This window comes from Telmatherina bonti (genome assembly GCF_933228915.1).
Source record: "Telmatherina bonti genome assembly, chromosome: 13".
Lineage (NCBI taxonomy): Eukaryota > Metazoa > Chordata > Actinopteri > Atheriniformes > Telmatherinidae > Telmatherina > Telmatherina bonti.
The window spans coordinates 15,807,172-15,825,606 of record NC_136611.1 but is presented as its reverse complement, the minus strand read 5'-3'; the positions used below and the strand labels follow the sequence as shown (position 1 = coordinate 15,825,606).

Sequence of the window (18,435 nt, the reverse complement as noted above, 5' to 3'; positions counted from 1 at the left end):
TACTGTCATATTAATCCAAGTGTTACATTTTTCCTTGGGTTAACATTGACAGTACACACCATAAGTAAATACAGAGGAAAATGTTGGTAAATGATTGGGCAAGAAGTAGAAGACAAATAAATAATAAATTTTAAAAAAGCCTGAATAATCAAAACATTTCCCATCTTTGCAATCAGTGATTATGAAGCTGAAACTGTCAGTTTTGGCAAGCTTGTTGCTGCTTTTGGCTCGCAGCAGATCCGCTGAGTCATGAAAGAAAAGAGTGTTTCCAAAAGTCTTGAGAGAAGGACAAGACTTCCATTCAGGTCATCTTCCTTCAACCACTAATTATGAACACCATCCACGTTTTATTCAAAACAAATTTAGCCAGACTAATTACATTGAAATGAAAACTATAGCTGGTGAAAACATCTTAAGCAGACATTTCTCTTCTGTTTAAGTTATAACAGGTAGGTTTCAGAAAGCTGGTGAAAAATGTCATGACAAATAACAAAACACCATAGCATGTGGTATGTACATAGACATTACTAAATAAGACTAAAATGTCTTATTTATATTCTGGTTTACAAAAAAAGCTCTTGCAAGCTGCTATCGTTTAGCATTACTTTGTATTAATTTCATCTTTATTTTTGACCAGGTTTATAATCTAAATTCTATTTACATATTATTTCATTAAAACATAATTTGTTTAGGAATTTATTTAACATGGAAATTGGGAAAACTTTTACTTTGAATTTAGAACAGAAAATCTGAAATGGTAAATGTCTAGATGACAAAACAATTAATCATCAGATAGATCAATTCTAAATATTAAATATGTTGAAAACAGTTTATATCCTAAATTTGGAATTCCCGATATATCCAGCTGAGGTTAGAGCTGAGCTGTGATCATTAAAAACAACTTTTTCTTCATTCACCAGTCAGATATTTTGGATTATTTTGCCTTTGTAGTTTTTTCTGAGTATTTATAGAAAAACATTGTCAGTGCAGAATTTTTAACCATTTTTGTCACACATTTGTTGTATAAATGAAATAGATTAATTAGATGATTTTATTCTTTGAGGAGAAAATGGTCAGGCAGGAAAAACATCTTGCATCATAGCTAATGAAACTGACAAGAGTCAAGAAGTCCATACATATATGTGACTATAAAAGAAATGATGGGTCAACAACTTTTCTATAATTTCAAAGCGTATAATAAACAGAAAACTTACAACCCACTCCTTATAAAAGAAGTCTTGTCAATATAACAAAGAAAACTAAATTAAAACTTAAGGATAGAATATATTTTCAAATACTTTAGCTGACACAATATAGTCCCATAAATTCAAATGACATAAAAGTGACTTTTCTTTTGTCACTTTGTTGTCAGTGAACCCTTTCCAGTTCCAAAAGGAGCAAACCTCCTCTAAAGTCTGAAACCCAACGCTTCTCTTCACAAATGAAAACCAAAGCTCATCATGGCCCACTTGACATAGTCGCTCAGCAAAGTCATCAAGTCATCTGTGAAAATGTCTGTTTATGAATGTTTCTTATCTGCAGCCAGAGATCTACCCCAACTTTCTCTGCTTCAGTGGTAATATATTATTGTGAACGAGGCCAGAAAAGGCTCTTGTGGTTCAGTGAGAGAACAAGTGTGTGAGAGATCTAGTGCAATATGTAAACTGTTTGACATCAGTGTTTGGACTTTCTTTATGAGAACATCTGCAGCAGCTGCCCTATAAATTCCCAGTGTTGAGAAAACAGGAACAAAAAGTTCCATTTTTGTAAGGCAGTGTACCATGGCAAGACGTGGTCCTAGTTGTGCCTCATCTGTAGCATCATGGACAGAGTTTAGGGAAAGTCAAATCAGGGATGGAGAACAAACACAGTATTGCTGTGTTTACAAGTCTGTTCAGAATGGAAACAGAAAGCCTCAAAGTGACTTATTGAATGCCATCATTTCAACCATATTTGTTATGGTTTCATTCCACATGCAAAGTATTAGGTCAGACTTTTGTGTGGTATTCTTTTGACTGTTGAGCAGTATTGGCTGACTGCATGATGGTGTCATTTTCTGAATAAATATATCTTCACTTTGAGGGCTCTGGCTGCATTTCCACTGTAGAGCTTTACATCATCCTCACAGATTAAACCCCTTTTTTACTTCCCCAGGATGTCAGGTAAATGTGACTGCATGGGATTTAAAACAGTTTGGTTAATTTTTATTGTAATTGTCTTATCTTCAGAGAAGTCACGTTGGTACATAACGCATAATTTAATGCAGCTTCTGATTAAACACCCAGCAATGCATATCTATTAACAGCAAGAAGTTGAGCAATGTTGGAAAATAACTCTAATAGCTATGATTAACAAGCAGAAAAATTTAAAATGAGACATTTTAATTTCCTTTCTGAAACGCTGAAAAACTGGTCATCTGAAAAACTGAATCAATGAAAATTAATTGACTTCAACTAATATTTCATTACAACATATTTTTAATTTAACGTAAGCTTTGTTGGAAACTATATGAAAATCTTTTGTAAACCTTTGATAAAGATATGACACAAACATTACTACTTTACATAAGTAAAGTTATAATAGCAGATACGTAAATAATTTAAAATGACAAAAGTACAGGCATTAAAAGCACAGCAGCACTCTAAATGTAATAGGTATTAATATCACTGCTGATTCATTAATTCAAAATTTAGATTGTATGTTCTAGTTCACAGATGGAATATTGATAATATGTGCATTTTAAAAATAGTAATTTTTTCTGTCTACTGAATACTTGTTAGATCTTCAATAAACTTTTAACATATATTCCATGCCAAATGTTTCTTTTTGTTCAAAAAGTCTTCAATTGGACATAAATGAGAATCTAAAGTTCTCATTTAGTTGCAATGAATAACTACTATATTTATATCTTATATAAATAAGAACCGTTTACGTTTTTTCAGTGTTGAACCATTTATATTTCAATTGATTTTTTCCACAGGGTGCCAATGGTTTTTCATTGTGTTGAGTTTTTAAAATTTCTTATCTAACTTATCTATCTTATATTTATCTGAATCAAACCTCCTTCTGCTTTTAGGTCTAATTTAGCATGTATACATCTAACTGTTCATCACTATGCACGGTCAAATAAAAAAAAAATATATAAATAGATCAAATAAATAAATGAACAAAAATAAATAAATAATTAAAAAAAAAAAAAAAAAAAAAAAAAAAAAAAAAAAAAAGCCCAATAGTATGGGCACCAAAGAAAGAAGAATGAAAAAGATCCTTACCGGGCCAGGAAATTAATTTAATATGTTAAATTAAAATAAATTAAATTGAACCTTGGTAAGCATTCCATGTTTCCTTGACAGATTTCGTAGAAGTAAAAAGTAGGCTTTTATAAATTTTATGAGGTTACCATAAAAATTGAGGACTTAGGTGAAGTAATGTTTTAAATTTGTAAGAATGACAATTGAACAAACTATCTTTATTACATTTCAGCTTGCAAAATAAAGTAACTTAATCATTTAACTTTAACATTTAACATAATTTACCATTTAGTCACTTAAATATAATTAAATGTCAGTGCGTTGTTTGTACATCACCGGTGTTGTCAGTTTTGGTGTTGCGCAGCACTTTCGACACAACTTTAAACGCATACATTTGGCAAAAAGAAATATACACAGATAATTAAATGAGCACATGAACAATAATGATAAACACAACAGTAATTTGAAATACACAAATCACTTTTTACGTTTATTTCGAATGGGTACTAAATGTCGAAAATGCGGCAACAGTCAATAAAATACATAAACATTTTAAATAACTTGTGATGTTTCTCTGTGTGTCGCGTTTCGTAAACTGTAAGATTTTAATGAGAGAGAAGCTATATTTGACTGAATTTGGGCGATATGAGTTTCTTAATTCCTTTTAGTATGTATTCGCTAAGCTAATTTAATTACCTTAGCAAACAAGTTACAGAGCTAGCCGGACAGGAGTACTGATGTATCACGATGGCTGCAACTTCTGCTGCTGAAAAAGGTTTGCAGGGAATGTTTATTCTGCACTTCAGTCGTTTTATGTGTTCAAGTTCATAAAACTTTTAAAAGCTTTTGCAGTTTGTCTGTTTTTGGTTTTTCTAAGTTTTCGGATTTATATGCATCGATTAGCTTTAGCTATCAATGCTTAACAGAGTTTGTAAGTGTGGTAGATTTACATGTTCAAACCCTTTCAAACGATCATTTCTGGTTAACCCTTTCTTTAAAATGCTTCTTCTTTGTATATTCTGTAATCTTTTATTTTTCATAGATTTTTTTTTTTCATACTGAAGTATGTCACGGCCTTATTATGTTTTTGCACCAATCGTTGATTTATTTTGTATTGAAGTAAGGTATAAATCAGAAGTTTTATCACGACATAATATTATATATTATTATATCATATTATAAGTATAGTCTGACGTTATCATAGTCACACATTACACGTTTGAATCAGCATTTTCTACATAAAATGAGACATTGGCTTGTTAGAACAAATGTAAACAATTCTACATGTTCTTTGCTAAGCTCGTCTCACAAAGATTTCTGTATTGATGCATTCATGTTTTGTGTATACGTTAAACCAGTCTAAACGTATTTCACAGCAGCGTGGCATGAAGGCGACTGCTGCCTAGCTCCAAACTCAAGAGATGGGATCCTGAGGGAAGCTATTATCCAGCGACTGACCACCTCTACTCATGATAATGACACAGCATGGGTGACATTCACCAAAGATGCAGAAAAGGAGGAACAAGAAGAGGAAGCCATACCAGTGCTTAAGCTCTTGAAACCGGTCTTAAGCCATTTAACCCAGGAGAAACCTGTATTTGCTGACAGCGTGACTGACCCTGGTCCCTGCATCCCCCTTGTTCTGAATGATGAAGACAAAGTTCCTTATGCCATCAACAGATACCTAAGGGATTACCAGAGGGAAGGTATCAGGTTCATTTACAAGAACTACATCCAGTCTACTGGCTGTATTCTAGGAGATGACATGGGCCTTGGAAAAACTGTACAGGTACAGAAGACATGAGCTACAAAACATGTTAAGTTTTTTTTTTTTTTTAAAGTTTTTATGTGAGCATTTGTTCTTTACGTGGCTGTCTTGCTTTCATTCTCTCTACATTGTGATCACAGGTCATTGGCTTCCTTGCTGCTGTGTTACATAAAACAGGCACATGGGAGGACATTGAGAGAAACAGGCCAGAGTTTCTGCAGAGCCAGATATCCCCTAACAAGCAAAATAATACCAAAAAAGTGCGTACTGAAATAAACTAACAGATTTGTTTGGTTTTTTTTTGTTTGTTTGTTTTTTTGCCCGGTACATTTAATTATGTGGAACAGTTCCAATTATTGTTTTATCATTAGCACAATTTAAGTGTTTATATGTTGATTTCTAGGTGTTCCTAATTGTAGCCCCACTTTCGGTTCTTTATAACTGGAAAGAAGAACTGGACACATGGGGTTACTTCCGATGTGTGGTGATCCACGGGTTAAAGAAAGAAGAGGAGCTGGCCCGAATCAAGAAAGGTCGCATTGAAATCGCTCTCACTACCTATGAGACTCTTCGCCTCTATCTGGATCAATTTAATGGGTAAATAATAATAGTAGATACAGGATAATGCATGCTGTTAAATTTGAGATTTTTTTCTGCTTATGTATGTATGTGTGTGTGTGTGTGTGTATGGATTGAATCTTTTTAGTTCTAGTCTTTTTTTTAATACATTAAAACTAAAATACTGTTGCCCTCCCTGCAGGTTAAACTGGTCTGCTGTAGTTGTTGACGAGGCCCATAAAATAAAAAACCCAAACTCTCAGATCACTCAGGCTATGAAGGATTTGAGATGTAAGGTAAGATTGCCTTTGTTTCTATGCTGTTTCACAAAGTTCCTACAAATGTTCAACTGTATAAGAAATACAGAGTAATACCTTAGCGCCCAGGAGTTTTGCATTCAGGCCAAGCTTCTGATTCCTGCATTTACGTTTCCATCAGATCAGAATTGGTCTCACTGGCACCATCTTACAAAACAACCTTGAGGAACTGTGGTGTGTCATGGACTGGTGGGTTAACTGCTTATTACAAACACATTTCAGTAAATTCCTGCATTGAAACTGGTGCCGTTATATAAATATTTGCTATTCTATTAAGGGTCATTCCAGGTTGTCTGGGCAGCTTAGGACATTTCAAGAACAAGTTCTCAGATCCCATTGAACAAGGGCAGAGACACAGTGCAACCAAACGAGCCCTGGCCACTGGGAGGAATACTGTCAGAGCCTTGGCTAGGAAGATTTCACCTTGGTTCCTCAGGAGAACTAAATCACTCATCAAAGAACAACTACCAAAGAAGGATGATAGGGTAAAAATGACTCAGACATGATGGTTGTAGTGTATCTTTCTTGTTTAAAAACTTCCAGTTCCCATTCCCAGTGTGTTACAATTAGATTATTCTCCAAAACGCCTTTGTCCTAGGTGGTGTATTGCACTCTGACAGACTTTCAACAGAGTGTGTATCAGGCAGTGTTGGACACAGAGGATGTAGCATTGCTGCTGAGGTCTTCAGAGAAATGTGATTGTCAAAGTGGGCGCACTCGCAGAGGTTGCTGCTATAAGGTTAGTTCTATGTTGTTGCTTTACAATACTTTTTAGTCTGCTGAGTAAAGTCTGATTGTATAGAATGCCGACTTTATTCAGACATATTAAACATTTTAAAGGACTTTTAAAATTTGGTTTTCTAAAGTGCTGTTTTTTGTTTTTTTTAAATTACATAACATACAATTTCCTCCTTAACTGTATTGCTGTCATAAATTATTAAAATGTCTTCTTTTGCAGACAAACTCAGAAGGTTTTCGCATGATGGAGCTCTACTTTAGTTACTTGGCCATAATGAGGAAGGTTGCCAACCACGCAGCACTGCTTCAGTCTACACCGGGCACGAGCAAGAAACAGGTCAGAATGATCTTGTTCTCTATGTGACAGGGTTCTCTTGTTGATATCTTCTGCTCAGAATCTGTAGTTTTTCTTTGTTTTGTTTTTTATTTTACTCATTAAAGGAATTTATTCATGTCTTTTAGGACAAGTATGTGAGTTCAGTTTGTGCAAAAGTCTTTTTGAAGTTTCCAGACTTTGTGCAGCGATGCAAAGAGGAAGCTTTTGAAGCCCTTTCAGACCCGATGTACAGTGGAAAAATGAGGGTACGTCAGTGAAGTATTAGCTGTTATACTCTCTGCTGTGTCAATGCTAGTTGATTAACACATTTGTGTTTTCTTTAAGGTTTTGCAGAAGTTGCTCAAATACTATCTGCAAAAGAAGAATAAAGTCCTTATCTTTTCTTTGTCAACCAAGGTAACAGCTATGCTCGGCTGAGTTATTTGTGAGTCATTAGTTTTTGTCACTGACCTGAAAAAGAAAATACAATGAATGTAAGATGCATAACACCAGGTTGAATTTCTAGATACGACTTTTTTTCACTAGAAAAATGTATGGTTAAAAGGACTTTGTGTTGAAAAGAATTGAAGTGTTTTTGTTAGATGTTTTCACACCCAGCTTGAATTGATCACATCTTTGAACAAAGCAGTTTGCATGAAAGCAAAGCTGAATCACCACTTCTTTAAAAGCTGAACTGATTGACAGAGAGTATAGTAGCAAGAACCTTTGTGGTTTTTCGTGACATACAGTATGTTTCTAGGTGAGCCTTAAGGATATTGAAAGAACTATTTGAGTGTTAAAGATAATTAGACTCTGCGGTGTCTAATGGCTGCTGTCACCTGATACCGTGTAATAATATTTGCAGCTGCTGCAAGGTCGTATTTTCATGCCCTTTGTTTTGCTTTTTTAGGAAATATATTTGAAAATGAGCTAGGGTTAGTATTACCCCTGTGTATTACCCCATATACCCCTGTGGTATATGTATAAATATACATTTTAAATGCTGAATATCATCGGGGGAATAAAGTTTTGTTGACGTAGTGGTATTTTTTAATCTGAAAATATCTCTTTGCCTTTTCAATGGATGTATACATGTAATGAATTTAGAGATCACCAGTGTTTGTATAGTATTATATTATGTGGTCTGAACCCTTATATTAATTGTTTACTGTGTATCTAACTTGTCAGCTGTTGGATGTGCTGGAGAGCTACTGCATGGCAGAGGGACTGGACTTCAGTCGGTTGGATGGATCCACAAAAGCCAAAGAGAGAGTCCAGATCGTCAAAAACTTCAACAGCTCTTCTCATATAAACCTCTGCCTGGTCTCCACCATGTTAGTTGGAAATAACAAAAATCAATTATCTCAGGGTTAGTTTATTTGAGAAAACTGCAGAAAGCTTGACTTTTTTTTATTTTTTTATTATTGTATTAGGGCAGGTGGCCTTGGCCTCAACTTTGTAGGTGCTAATGTGGTGGTGCTGTTTGATCCTACCTGGAATCCAGCCAATGATCTTCAGGCCATTGACAGGTCAGTAGTGAGCCAGATCAGCTGCATAAATATTCTCTGTTTATCAAATCAAATTTTAGATGTAAAGCACTTTCATATAAAGAGTATCACAAATTTCTCTACATAAAAACACCCAACTATATAATAATATTCTGTTATTTGTAATCATTGAATGCAGTTTCCAAAAAATAGGCATTAGTGTTTTAGATCATTAGGATGAGTTAGTTCCACTAACATGATGTGTGCGTGTGTGTCTGTATGTGTCTTTGTCTTTCCAGGGCATATCGAATTGGCCAACGCAGAGACGTTACTGTTCTTAGGCTCATCTCACTGGGAACTATCGAGGAGGTGATTTACCTCAGACAAGTTTACAAACAGGTACCACACAGATGACCAACAAGTTGTAATATGATCTCTTGCTCCAGGATATATAAACTCTGATTACATTAACATTTTCAACATGTTTTTAATGAGTTTAATTCCAACATAACATTTTAAAAGAGAAACACCAAAAGAGTAGAGAAGTTGTGTAATGCTAGGAAAACAAAAGAAAACACACACACACACTTGGTCGGTGGAACTTCCAAGAAACTAATCAAGTTAATTGGCAACAGGTCTGCAACATAATTGGGTTTAAAAAAAAAAAAAAAGAAAAAAAAAAAAAGAGTATTCCAGTGAGGCTTTTGACAGTAAAACTGGAGAGGACAGCACCACTGTGTGAGAGACTGCTGTGATTAAGGAATAACAGATCTCTCAGACAGAACATGAGTTGAGCCGTGATCCCTGAAGGCTTTCCTATATTCCAATTTCAGGCTTGGATCAGAAAGATTTCTCTTCTACAGAATTTGCTCTCTTTTGTTCATGCACGTCTACAAAGTGTTATTAAAAAAAGAAAGTGAAGCAACGCAGTGGTAAACATGCCCCTTGAGAAATGTCTCCATTATTACCAGACAACGTTGCTGGCATGAAATTTATAGTGGGCAGAACTTTTTCAGAAACAGGTTTCAAGCATTTTTATTTTGCAAATGTATATTTAATATAAAACGTCTGCCATATCTGCTGTGCTCAAACATTAGTTGTCCGATCTTTAATCTGTTCACTTAATCATTTTATCATTTGTGAATGGATTACAAAATAAGCGTTGTCTTTGGTTATCGCTCTTAACAACAACATATGGTGCCAAATGGTAGACAATGAATTTTACTATTCTCTCTCTGGAATCAACACAAACCTTCTTCCACATGGTAAAATGTCACAACTGACACCACATACTTTTATTTTCACCAGCAATTGCAGTGCTCTGTTGTTGGCAAGGAGAGCGCCCGGCGGTATTTTGAAGCAGTGCAGGGGAATGATGTCCAAAAAGGTGAATTATTTGGGATCAAAAACCTCTTCAGGCTGCAGACGCAAGGAACATGTCTGACCCGCAGGATTCTTGAGGTAAAATAACTAACATGTCTTCATTTGTTTCCCAGGAATATAAGTTATAATATAAATTAATATAATTGTTATGAAGTTTTTTTTATGTTTTTGGAAACTCTCGGGATGTTATGTTCATTGATGATAAAACTTTTGCAAATTCCTGTCTCTACCCCCCCCAAAAAAAAAAAGTCTTTAGGATACAGTAAAGAGTGACTCACAACCATGATGCTTATATCTGTATAAATGCTCTCGGTGTTAAGCCCAGTAAAATTACAGTGTGAAACCTGAACCCTTTGTTGACAATTCTTACAACACTGAGATGACGTTGGACAAGAAATTGTTCATGTTTTGATGAATGCGTGTCTCATTCTGTTAGCGAGAAGGACAAGTGGAGGCTGGCGTGATGACAATGAGAACACACAGATGTGATGAGAAGGAGGAGACGAAAGGAGATGGCGTGAGTAGCTCTGCCGTTCTCAGATGCCCAGAACTTGAGGGCGGTCATCTTTCCCATCGTTTTATTCCATCTCCTTTCCCATGCAGCCAACTCAGCCGCCTGTTCCCACGTGAAAGAGGGCATACCCCAAACAGTCTTTTCTGTCAGTCAAGCCAGCCTGTTGAGTATCACTTATTCAGCACACTAATGTCCCATTAGTGTAAAAATAAAAATCCTTTTACAGCAGTCTCTTAAATTCAGATTACCTAAGTTTTTCATTTTTAAAGTCCAAAGATGAAGTTCAGCGGACTCTGAAGTGCGGTACCACTCGACTCTTGGCTCACAGAAAATATATTACACTCCATCTCTTTGCGTTACGGTGACACTGAAGGATGAGGTTGTCTTTGTCTCACTTCCTCTCTGATCTTGTTGGAAACAGCTGGATATAATTACTTGCCTGACCTAATGGAAGGAGCAGACCACACTGAAGCCTGTCTTCTACTTTCTTGCTATTTATTTACACCCTTATCATCCTTTTCCCAAACAGGCCCACACTCTAGAGCACACTGTCCTTTTACAGCCCTGCAGCTCCACTGAGACCATTCAGATTTTTGCAAAAACACAGAATACATTGGGGTGCCTTAACATGCATTGAAAGAGGCTTGAGTGTTATAAGCATGCACACACTAAAACCTGGAAAGAGTCTTGAAATTAGAAAATTTTGTAAACTGATTTACTCCATTGGTGGCCAATCAAATGACCATTCACATGACTCTGGGGAATGCTCCTTCATTACATCATGGTGGAGAACGTATGCTGCATTGATGTTTATTTTTATCATTTATTTGTGGAAAACATCTGTTTTATATTCCTGGTTGAAATTTCATGATGGACATATCCACTTAATGATGTTATAAAAAACAGAAGAGACTAATTTGGAGGCTTTTAGTGAATTTATTTTTGTCTCTAAACCACTCGTGCAGCATATATGCTTTTTTTTCCGCATTTTAAAAATTGTTCTTGCACAACATCTTTCCTTCTGTTAGGATCTTTATGCTTTTTCTTTAGCAGTTTATTTCTACTGTTTTATTTAAGGAACCTGGAGATTCACTTACAGCTGGACCAGTACCAAATGATGAGGCCGCCAAGAGGACCAAAGATGCAGCAAAGATCCCCAGAGATGTGCTAGACTTCAGCAGTGGGAGTGAAATGGATGAGGAGGTGCAGGGCCTCAAACAAAAAATCTCAAACCCAAGTACTGATGATGGCAACAGGAGTGGGAATGCTTCCACTGGTCCTGGTCAAATGAGTCTCCTCCAGCATGGTTTCTCCAGACTCCTAGAAAGGGCCCAAGAAAGACCAGAGTTAGGGGAAGGGGACAGTGGTTCGGGCAGTGAAGAAAACTCTTTTGGGAAGGATGCTGAGGATCAAACTGGCATCTCTGTGACCACCTTTGCAGGAAATAGTGCTGTCTGTCTCTCCAAATCTAGAACTGGAACCTGGGACATATCCACTAGATCAGAAAGAAAACATGGAGACAATGAAGACAAGATTTCTTTGTTAGAAGAGGATGACTGTCCTGTAAGAAGGAAACAGGGTTTCAAACGAAGGATAAATAAGCAAAATGCCGTGGATGGGGAGCAGGATGAAAAGTCTTCACCAGAAATAAAGAAAGCTCATAAGCTCCAAACTGCACTTCCACAAGTGCCCCACTTTGAAGATTACTCAGATGAATCTGAGGATTTAGATTTGCAGGCAAAGACGTGCTTAAAGGGGGATGTTTTGGAGAGGGGAAAGCCAGACCACAACAAAAAGAGACAAACTGTGAATGTAAGGAACAAGGCAAGGTTCATATACATAGAAGACATCGAAACATTCACATCTTCAGAAGATGAACACACAACTCCTACAACCAGCACATCGAGAAGACGAGCCAGAACATCAAAACCTGTTTCATTCACAGCTGTGAAAAGTCACACGTCCCCGGCATTTAAAGAAAAGAACGGAACCATTGACCATGTGCTAGGTTAGATCCAAGAGTTTAACTCTGAAAGAGTTTTTATTCATTTAATCCCAACATTATTCCAAAATGAACAATAAATCTTTTTATCTTCAGGAGATGTACGAGAGGTGGTTTATACACACTCCAACCAGCGTGTAGTGGGTGGAAGCAAAGCAGAAGAGCTGATCAGTAGAGCTGCTGTACGGGATGTGTTTGAGCGCCGAATGTTCTCACAGCTTCCAGCCAATAATCTACTGGGTACTCAGGAGGTACATTAAACACACACTGTAGTATTTTAGCAGATCTTCAAATGTACATTGTCACTGATGTTGTGTTTCCTATGGATCCAATCCACCACTGAAGATGTGTGGCACGATAAATTAATTACTTAAAAATTAACATGTGGAAAAAAAACATTAAAAAAAATTAGTACATGTAATCACTGAATGTTTGTCAGTGCACAATTTCCTGGTACAGGGATCACACCAACGCGAACTAGACTTCTGATAAAAACTTAGCATGTTGGTGCTGTATTTAGCGATTTTTCAGCAGCTCTATGTAAAGAAAAAGCAGCTATTAAAGTCTAAAAAAAATTTGTTAGTATTGGTGACTTTTAGTGAGTAATGTGAAAGCACGTATCGTTGATTCTTCTCTGTTAGCAGCAGTGACTGCTGCGTAAGCTCCCCCCCATTCAGAAGAACACACTAAAACCTTGGTCCAGCATTCAGCTTTAAGCTACAGTCTGAGCAGAAGGTGATCACCTCTGCTGGATGACCAGCCGGGAGCCACAAGTCACAGTCTGGTTTACTGTCACATATTAATGTCAATTAATGAAGGGTGTGGAGAAAAATATCTAAAGAGTTAAAAGTACTGTAACATGTTGTAGACTGGAGCTGTTAGTTAAAGAACTTCAAATGACATTTTAATTTGGTTTCGGCCAGGGATGTTTTCTATTTTGTTTTATTTACTACTTTGAAAAGAAATTAAATTAAATGTGTTTTTTTTCACACATTAATAGAGCCTGAGTTTAACACATTATAATCTGTGTGTATTATTTGATTTAATCATCCACTAAAATCCATTTAAACTAATAAAAAATGTTGCTTTTCGCTGCATATATTGTTATGTGATTAACATGTGATTAATCAAGATGAATTAATTACGAAGTCTGTAATAAATTAGACACTTTGTTATGGAGTCCCACACCTAATATACAGATTTTATTTCATAGATCATTGTGATTTGTTGGGAGTCATTTGCCCATCCTAAGAAAATTAGAAGTAAAAACTCTGCATGTAGCTTCATATTGGCGCGCAGAGCAAAGCTGGTCATTGTGCTGTTGAATACTTACGTCATAACTGCATTTGTGTGTAAATATCCCACTAACTGGGGGAACTTCTGAACAATATAAGTTATTGATGATTTAGCAAGACTTGTGGTCATTAGCTAAGTTAGAACTATTTTACAATTATCTCTTTTTCTCCTCATTTATTTTTGTAATTTCAGTGAAAAAGGATTGATTATAGTGAACCGGTGACTTCCTCTATTAATTTTGCGTTTGCTTGATTGGACAGAGCCTGCCAGCCAGCCCACCAGACAGTCAGCCTTCCACTGCTATTATCCAGCTGCAGAGGCCCGATGTGGATCATCCAGTAGTCTTCACCAGAAAGAGCGTGCACCATAAAGGACACACCACTGTTATTGTTGGAGAAACTCCCAAAGCCATACGGAGGTAGTAAAAAAAAAAGCAGTTGCAGTCAGATAGAATTAAAACAGCAGAAAGAAAAAAAAAAAAGAGTTGGTGGTTTCCAGCATTTCCTAAGGGAATGGACTGGAAATTACTTATGGGATGATTTACCAACAGATATATTTATATATAAAGTTAAAAGAGGATAGTGTGGTTTGATCTTGATGGCTGTTGATAAGACAAGCTGTAATAATAGCAAAGAAAAGTCTGAATGAAAATAAAGCAGTAAAATGAGCCAACGTAGTAAATGGAGACTGAATGAGTGGATTAAAGGGGAGGGAAGGAGAGAAGGAAGGTATTTCTTGCAGTGTCTGGGAAATAAGCTAAAACTCACCATGCACATGGTGTTGAGTGCCCCCACCTGGGCCCTGATAATTGTTGGTATGTTCGTGCACGCCTGTGTTTTCATTGCGAGACCACCTCTGAATTTTCCCTTCCACCTATTTCCCAGCATCATGCCAAAGATTACCCGGTTATGATCAGGCCCAACAGTGCAGGAGTTTTCCCCTTCACAACCGCAGCCCTCCTGGGACTAACCAAAAATGATCGCCTTAGGACTTCCAAAACCCACACTTATGTCCATACACACACACACATTCACACATTACACAGCATTTACATCCACTCACACATGCATAGCATTTATACACATTTCTGTCCTGCTGCATCACCTCCACCCCTTCCCCTCCCTAACCCTCATATGCAGACACACAGACACCTTTATGGCCCCAGTCTTGTTCCCTATGGGGGAAGGCTGTCTCTCTGCCCAGAGGCTCACCAGGGAGTGAAAATACACACTAGTTATATTGATGTCGCCTCAATTAACCTATCTGTTTAATGATTAAAAACCACATTCACGTCCGGTTTTACTGCCCTTACTTTTATTTATTGTTTTTCCAGTGAAAAGCCACAAATGGTAATAATCACCAACATAATGCTGCTGAAACACCAGTGACTTTAAAGTATTGCTGTCCCTGCGTCTGGTTAGACCAGCGTTTTAATGAGTGCCCAGGAGCTCAGGAAAAACACCTCTTGCTGTATTATAGCCTGGATATGAGCCTGAATATGTGGGAAACTATTCATCTTAGGTTAAGTTCACAGACCTGTTCAATATCTGCAATCTAGTAGCTTTTTTAAGATGTTGCTTTATCTCATTCATAGTGTCTTATCCCATGCTTGCCAGTGGCAATATCTGGACTTGTGCTTACTTTGTATTTTTGAGTATAGGTCAAATTCACAGTGTATGTGAGGGGATTTAATTTGTAACATGATGAATTTGTACATTGATGTGTTTCCTCATTATGTCTTTTACGTCTTTATTTTGTAGGCAACAACTGGAGGAAATGGCAGAAAAGTTTCAATTTTCCTCGGTTCATCAATTTGCCAGTGAGATTCTGCGAAGGGACTCAGCTCAGAGACTTTTTTGGCTACGACAGTACTACACCTCAATGAATAACCCAGACCTGGCTGATACAGTCACATGCAACTTCGCAGAGCCGGTTTTAGCACACTCTTTAACTACTGCTGCTTCACCATCCACAAAAACAGCTGCCGTAAAATCTCCTACAGAGAATGATCATCGAGAAAAGCATCCTTTGAGAGCCAATAAAAAAGCAAAATCCGTTAAGAAGAATCCAGATCCCAGAAATAAACGCAAAACTCCACAAAATAATGTTTCTGTGCAACAAATTGTATCTGACATCCCTCAAAATGATGCTTTTGCACCTCCCAAAAGGCAAAAAATATCACCAAAGAATGTACTCGATCTGCTCTGTGATGTTCCAGACTCAGAGTCAGAGGAGCAGGAGGAGATGGTGTGCATTGCCAGAGGACATAAAAGGACAAAGAGGGCTAGTGTTTCTAGTTCTGGAGGTTACAGAGCTGGTGGTGGTCTTAGCGTGGATCAGGCCAGCACCAGTGGTCTGGGATCTGGGGAGGCTGCTGCTTTCCTGAACCACACGGACAGAGATGCCCCTTCTTCTTCTGACTTCAGCCATTGCAGCTTCACCATGTTATCCAAACCCACACTGCAAGGACGTGTGCAAGAGCAGAATTCATCTTACAAGATGAGTGAAACTTTACAAGGTCAGAGACCAAGTTCTCAGATGCCTTCTACCTCCAGCAATCAGTCCTTCCTCACGGATCTGATAGGAGATACGTCCATTCTTGACGATCTACTAAAACCAAAACCCAAGACAGGAAAGCAGAGAAGCACTCCCACAATCACACCCATGTCACCAATGTCACAAAACACAAGCCTTGTCAAACCTCCATCTTTAAAAGTAACATTACATCCAGATTCAAGTTCACATGCAGAAACTACACACCAGGTCAATACACAAGTGCGAGCGTCAAAGGGGGCTTGCAAAGACTTCTGGGACATCCTGAATGAGGGTAACGAGGAGAGTATCAACAGATTAACCGATCCAAAAGAGGTGCAGAGAGTTTGCATTAACACCAAGTTTGCAGCAAGAAGTTTGTCTGTACAGAAGGAGAGCAAGAGTCTGTGGAAAACTAATGAGAAGTTCCTGTGGAGGAAATGAGGCCAGAGACTTTTTACTGTATTTAATGCATAATTACTTTTAGTACCTGTTTCAATTGTTTAAGTTAACATATTAATTGTGCTGTCTAAGAGCTGTTTTTTGTTTTTATTTGAATAATAAGAAAATAGTTTGAGAATGTTGCAAAAAAAATTAACAGCATTGATATGTTGATGAATTGTCTGTATTTTAACACTTCTGTCTCTGTTTAATCTTCTTTTTTATTCCTAATTGAGTTACCTGTTTTTGGCTTATGTTTGTTTGCACAATTGTGCAAAATTAAGATGTTTCATTTGTTACTCACTGTGAAGTAGCACAATTCCCTGAACTCTGAGCTCTTGCACCTTCTCCACATGCTGTTCGGAATCCGTTCACAATAGCACCGTTGATTTTCTCGCAACTCAGAGTTCAAGAGTAGTTTAGGGTTTTTTTTTTTATTTGTTTTTATTTATTTATTTTTTTAATAACTATGCACTCTGCTACATGAGCATATGTTTGAATTACACATTCCTGATAATAGATTATTATAATAATAATAATATTAAAATATTGAAATAAATAAAAATGATTTGGAATTTGACAAAAGGAGATGAGAAAAAATATAAAACTCCAACAACTCAGTGAAACATTCATAGAAATGTATTTTAGGTCAGAATCTTCATGTGGATAATAATTACCTTGGCATTTGGGGGTATTTTTTATTCTAACATAGATGATAGTTGTATAAATAGGAGTAATACCATGGTCCGATTATTGGCTTAACCTGTATTCTTATAAACGGTGAACAGTTTTCACTGAGCTGATTTCTTCAGATAACTTTGTCATCTCATAAAAGTAAGGTTTACAATTTAAAAGAAAACTAAATGCAAAGCCTACTTAAATGTTTTTTTTTGGTTTTGTTTTTTTTTTTTTTAAATCAGCTTAATTATCTGTCCATACATTTATACTCTTGTGCTTTACGAATACATTGTCTTTTATTTTAATTGACAACATGTTACATTGAGTCAGTGTTTCATTAATGTATGTAGTTGATGAACATCATCGATTCTCGAGCTGTTCCTGATAGGATTTTAAGTGAATATTTTGACAAGGAAAACTAACTCACCGTAGGTGTTTAACTGCTGTTGTTACAGGATACCAGAACATTTGCTTTCCCTGTAGAGATATCGCCTGAAACTCTTTAATGGTTGTTAGGTCTCAATCAATCTGCACCACTCTGCCTCTTACTCCCAAGGAGAGGGAGCATATAGTGTAAATGGCGTGTTTCCCTTCGCAGCCGTCTGCACTGTAATTTGAGGAGTCTTCAGCTCTGTTCAGTTGTGCCTTAAGGCTCTTAGGAGTGAAAGCTGCGGTGCCATTAATGAAATAACAATAAGCACTGGTAGACTTTGTGGAATTGGCAGAAAAAGGATTACCAAGTAATATTCACACCCTTCCTTCCACCCTTCTCTCTGTATGTTTAGTTTAAGGCGGGTTACAGGGACACTATTATTTGCGCCTTCACAGAAAAAGTTACTCAGCTCAGCCTTGTAGCTTTGCTCAAATATGAAAACAAAGTCAAACTTCTTTATTTTCCCCTGTGTTTGTTAGGACACGACTGTGCTGTGTAACCCACAGCTGTGTGTTTGACCTTTTTCAGCTGTTGCACTGAAGTGAAAAGAAGCTCAAAGAAAGCTGTGCCGTGTAAGTGGTGTGTTTTGTTTAGCAGAAATGAGAAAGTGCTGATTGCTATCAGTAAACAAGAAAAAGAAATGCATGTCTCAACAGACGGTGCAGGTCGGTAAATAGCTTGTGTGTGCGTGCTTCTGGGTGGTAGGTCATGACTGCATACA

The 18,435-nt window shown here is 37.0% G+C and overlaps 1 protein-coding gene across 1 annotated transcript; it reads left to right on the top strand.

The window, feature by feature from the left end:
- Positions 1–3,998: 3,998 nt before the first annotated feature.
- ercc6l2 (excision repair cross-complementation group 6-like 2) lies at positions 3,999–16,648 on the top strand (the record flags this gene model as incomplete). The annotated part of the gene is made up of 20 exons (XM_079251632.1): positions 3,999–4,026; positions 4,628–5,040; positions 5,160–5,279; positions 5,423–5,616; positions 5,780–5,873; positions 6,016–6,083; positions 6,172–6,379; positions 6,493–6,633; positions 6,853–6,969; positions 7,095–7,214; positions 7,294–7,365; positions 8,137–8,282; positions 8,382–8,477; positions 8,735–8,834; positions 9,744–9,896; positions 10,255–10,335; positions 11,410–12,340; positions 12,431–12,585; positions 13,891–14,048; positions 15,391–16,648. 20 exons carry the CDS (start codon positions 3,999–4,001, stop codon positions 16,604–16,606), a joined length of 4,611 nt encoding a protein of 1,536 aa, XP_079107758.1. The 3' UTR covers positions 16,607–16,648.
- Between the last annotated feature and the right edge of the window lie 1,787 nt (positions 16,649–18,435).